General features: G+C 32.5%; 1 protein-coding gene across 1 annotated transcript; it reads right to left on the bottom strand.

The window, feature by feature from the left end:
- Positions 1-5: 5 nt before the first annotated feature.
- Positions 6-1,542, bottom strand: LOC107059314 (putative late blight resistance protein homolog R1B-17; the record flags this gene model as incomplete). The annotated part of the gene is made up of 2 exons (XM_015305826.1): positions 902-1,542; positions 6-787 (listed from the first exon to the last, which is right to left on the bottom strand). Coding segments are annotated over exons 1-2 (1,423 nt in total), but the record flags the coding sequence as incomplete, so codon positions are not given.
- Between the last annotated feature and the right edge of the window lie 2,620 nt (positions 1,543-4,162).

Here is a 4,162-nt window from a genome sequence, read left to right as displayed (position 1 = left end):
AATACTGAAGCGACGAAAATTAGGCTTTTGTGCTGGTGACAATGGAGTTCTCACAACATGCATAAACTTTGTCATTTCAGCTTCTATCAAACAGAACTCACGCAGCAGATCATGTATTCCGCATACTTTTACCTCACCATTGAATCTTTTTTTTCTAGCCATTATCAAGTTCCTGCTGATAAGATCCTCCAAATAATGTTCAGCCACTTCCTCCAAGCTTTCACGACTTCCGGAAGACGTCCTTATGAAACCTTCTGCGATCCATAATTGGATCAATCTCCAAGTATCAACTTGAAAATCCTCTGGGAAATCACCCATAGAAAGAAAGCACGGTTTGAGTCGATTAGGCAAGTGATGGTAACTCAAACCGAGCACTCCTAAGCATTTATTTGAATGACTAGCAATGATTTCACTTAAGGTTTTGGCAACATACTTCCAACTTTCTAATGTTTTGGGCATCGTTTTAGAGAGATGCCCTGCAATCACTGAAATTATTAAGGGAAGTCCTTGACATTTTTCTGCTATTTTTTTTCCAATTTCTTTCAACTCGGGAGGATGATCGTGTTCTAGTCCAAATACTTTATCACGAAGTAACTTCCAACTGTTATCTAAATCCAAGAGGTTCATCTTATGAGGGCTACTAGTATTTGCATATATTGCTACATCAGTTTCCCTAGTAGTCAATAAGACTCGACTCCCATTGTTGCGATTAGGAAATATTTGTGATATGCTATCCCAAGCATCCGTACTCCAAATATCATCAACAACAACAAGGTATCTAGGACCCCTTTAGACACTTTTGCACCAGATTAGCTAACTCACTGTCATTCATCTTAACATAATCTTTTGTGTTCACATTAACTCTTTGCTTTGAAATGCAATGTAAAGCTTCTAACAATACATTTCTATATCGAAATTCTTGAGATATTGTAACCCAAACAAAAATGTCAAAGTGATACCTGATTGGAAGATGATCATAAGTTTTTTAGCGAGTGTTGTTTTGCCAATGCCACCCATACCTGATATGGTGACAATGTCTAGATACGACGTTGATCCTCTCAATCTTTTATCTATTATGTCCAAGTCACCATCAAGTCCCTGCACGATATCATCTTTCAAGTGATCTGACAGCATTGGATCACTCATAGAAGAAGCACCAATCAAGGAATCCGCAGTTAATTCAAGAATTTGATCAGCATCATGAGAAAGAATCTCCATCACTTGTTTCTTTGTGGTATCCATTTTTTCAACAACTGGTAGCTTATCATGGTGTTGTAAAATTCCAAATGTCCATCTTTCGCCTTTGATGATTTCAGAGATCTTCATTTCAACAACATCCTCTGCCTCACTAACAACAACTCTAATATCTTCCTCCAAAGATTTGATTTTCTCATTGCTAGTGTTTTCAAGAACATCTTGAAAATATTCAGCTGTAGCACGAAGAGAATCGAGCATTTCAGTACTGTGATCATGAAAGAGTTCTGAAATATTTGGTTGATCAAGAGTTTGAAGAAGAGAAATTACAGCAGTATAAGCTTCCATCAAGTCAATATGGAGAGGAATTACAACAAGAATAATTTTTAGATATAACTCAAGATATCAAATAATTTACTACTCTTGTGTATTTATAACTGGAAACATGCGCTGCACGTTTATCCCAAAATACTTCATATAAATTTTGTATTGCAAAATTCATCATTGTTTCGATAGAACTACATATCTTCCTAATAAAAAGAATATACCTTTAACTATAAAATTGACTAAAAGTGCATAAAGTAAAAATAACTATCACACAAATTTAATATTCAAATGAGGATACTAAAATACAACATGCTAGGCTAATATATACAAAGCAACAAACCATGGTAAATTCTCAATAATAATAACAACAGAATAATAGAAAGTTATACAATAACAACAAACAAGAAGCATAAATGTTAAACTAAACAAATAAAAAGAGACGGGAGACGAGAACATAGAGATGTTCTCATGTTTGTTTTTTCAATTGGTTTAAGTTCGTACATTATTGTGTCAAATGTCACTATTTATAAGATATCATTGAGGAACACAAAGAGTTGTCATAAATATGATATTAATCCATTTGAGATTATCGATGAGAGATGAGAGTAAAAAACATAATGAATATAATTAGTGAGAGTTACATCCATTCACATAATGAAGAGTTTGTGGTAATTTATGTATACTAATATGATGATTTACTATTTACTATTTAATATTTAATATTTAATTTATTAAACAATTTATAACATATAAATGTAATGTGGAAATAAAACTGTAATCTAAGGATAAAATATGTAAAAGAATTCAAATATATTAAATGTGTAATGAAAAATCAGTATGACTAAGTATTAAAAAATTCATAGTAACTATGATTATGAAAATTATCACTATTACTACATGGAAGATGTAAAGATAGTTGGTTTTTTTCTTTCTAATAATAACTTGCAATTTAATAATGAGAACTGAATCGTAAGTCTAGCTGGAAAGAGGAGTATTAATTACCATAATACGAAAAGTCAAAATTCATTAAATCCCAAAATAAAATTAAATGAAAAAAATAATATTTTAAATAATTTCAAGAAAATAAATTAATAGTTAAAAGGGTTTCATTGAATACCCAAAAATAAATAATTAAAATAGAAAAAAATAATAATTTAAATAATTTCAAGAAAATTAAATTAATAGTTAAAGGGTATTTTCGTAATTCAACTTTTGACTTAAGTTCTTTCCACTTTTAGTATAATATGATGATGATAAAACTTTAATTAATTTCCAACACCATGCTAGTTGAGTGTGTAAAATCAGAAGAGTAGGTGTAATATTAATGATGGGCAGTTGGGTGACTGATATACAACCATACCGCAATTTAATTTGCAGCACCATGTTAGTATTTATCAATAAAATAATAAGAAGCAGTTAAATATTACAACAGGGTAAGTAGTCATATTGTAATGTTTTGGATTAATAATACATAACTAAGTCAATGCCAGTTGGATGCGTGAAAACAGATCTGTGTCGACTAACTAACACCCTTAATGGCTCGGACTCGCTACTTTAGGATTGAAGGTGAAGGATGTTTACCATGTGAGAACCTTCCTCTGGTTTATTAATGTTTTCTTTTTTTTGATATAGACAATTTTTATAATCAATGTTTCTTTAGATTTTATTTGTGTGGTTTATTTATTTTTCATACGTTTAAAATTTGTTGCAAACAAATTGGCACGCCCAGTGGGATCATATCTGCCCTTCATCTCTTAACTCTTAAATCAAATCTGAAAATCTGAAGCTGCAAAGGTGGAAAGAATGAGTACTTCAAGCCTCGTCTTTAATTTGAGTTTCATTGAGTCTACACTCCGACAAGCCTTGAAGCAGGGGGCATTTGTAGACATTGAAATTTTGTGGGACTCTACAAGATGCGTTTAATTTGAGTTGGGACTTTACAAATTGTGTTCAACTCAAATTAGGATTCTTGGAGGCTACTCATCCCTAAACCCTAGTTCACGCCTATATAAAGGGTACAAAATTCTCTTAGAAGGCATCTCAAAAGATCCCATAAACTCCTGGGTATTTTTAAAGATCAGGATCTCGAATATTCCACAAAAGTCATGAAATACTCATATAGAGGTCAAATCCTAGTTCGAGAAATACGCCACTAACGGCCCTCGAATCATGGATAAATCTTAAGAAAGTAGAATCAAGAGAGGAACAGAATTGTACCTGCATATTTATCAATAAAGTTATGTTTCTTCTTATTTTATTATGATTGCCATTTATTTTCTGTCTCTTTAAAATTTGTTGCAAACAAATTGGCACGCCCAGTGGGATCAAATTTGCCCTTCATCTCTTCTCTCTTAAATCAAATCTGAAAATTTGAAGCTACAAAGGTGGAAGAATGAGTACCTCAAGCCTCGTCTTTGAGTTTCATCAAGTCTACACTCCGACAAGCCTTGAAGCAGGGGGCATTTGTAGACATTGAAATTTTGTGGGACTCTACAACATGTGTTCAATTCGAATTGAGACTCTAGAAGATGTGTGCAGTTTCAATTAGAATTCTTGGAGGCTACTCAACCCTAAACCCTGTTTATGCATATATAAAGGGTACTAAATTGCCTTAAAAGGCATTTCAAAATATCCCATAAAC

Source organism: Solanum tuberosum, unplaced genomic scaffold (assembly GCF_000226075.1).
Source record: "Solanum tuberosum cultivar DM 1-3 516 R44 unplaced genomic scaffold, SolTub_3.0 scf01084, whole genome shotgun sequence".
In the NCBI taxonomy this organism is placed as follows: domain Eukaryota; kingdom Viridiplantae; phylum Streptophyta; class Magnoliopsida; order Solanales; family Solanaceae; genus Solanum; species Solanum tuberosum.
Note: the sequence above shows the minus strand (reverse complement) of the source record. Positions and strands in the feature narration are given on the sequence as shown.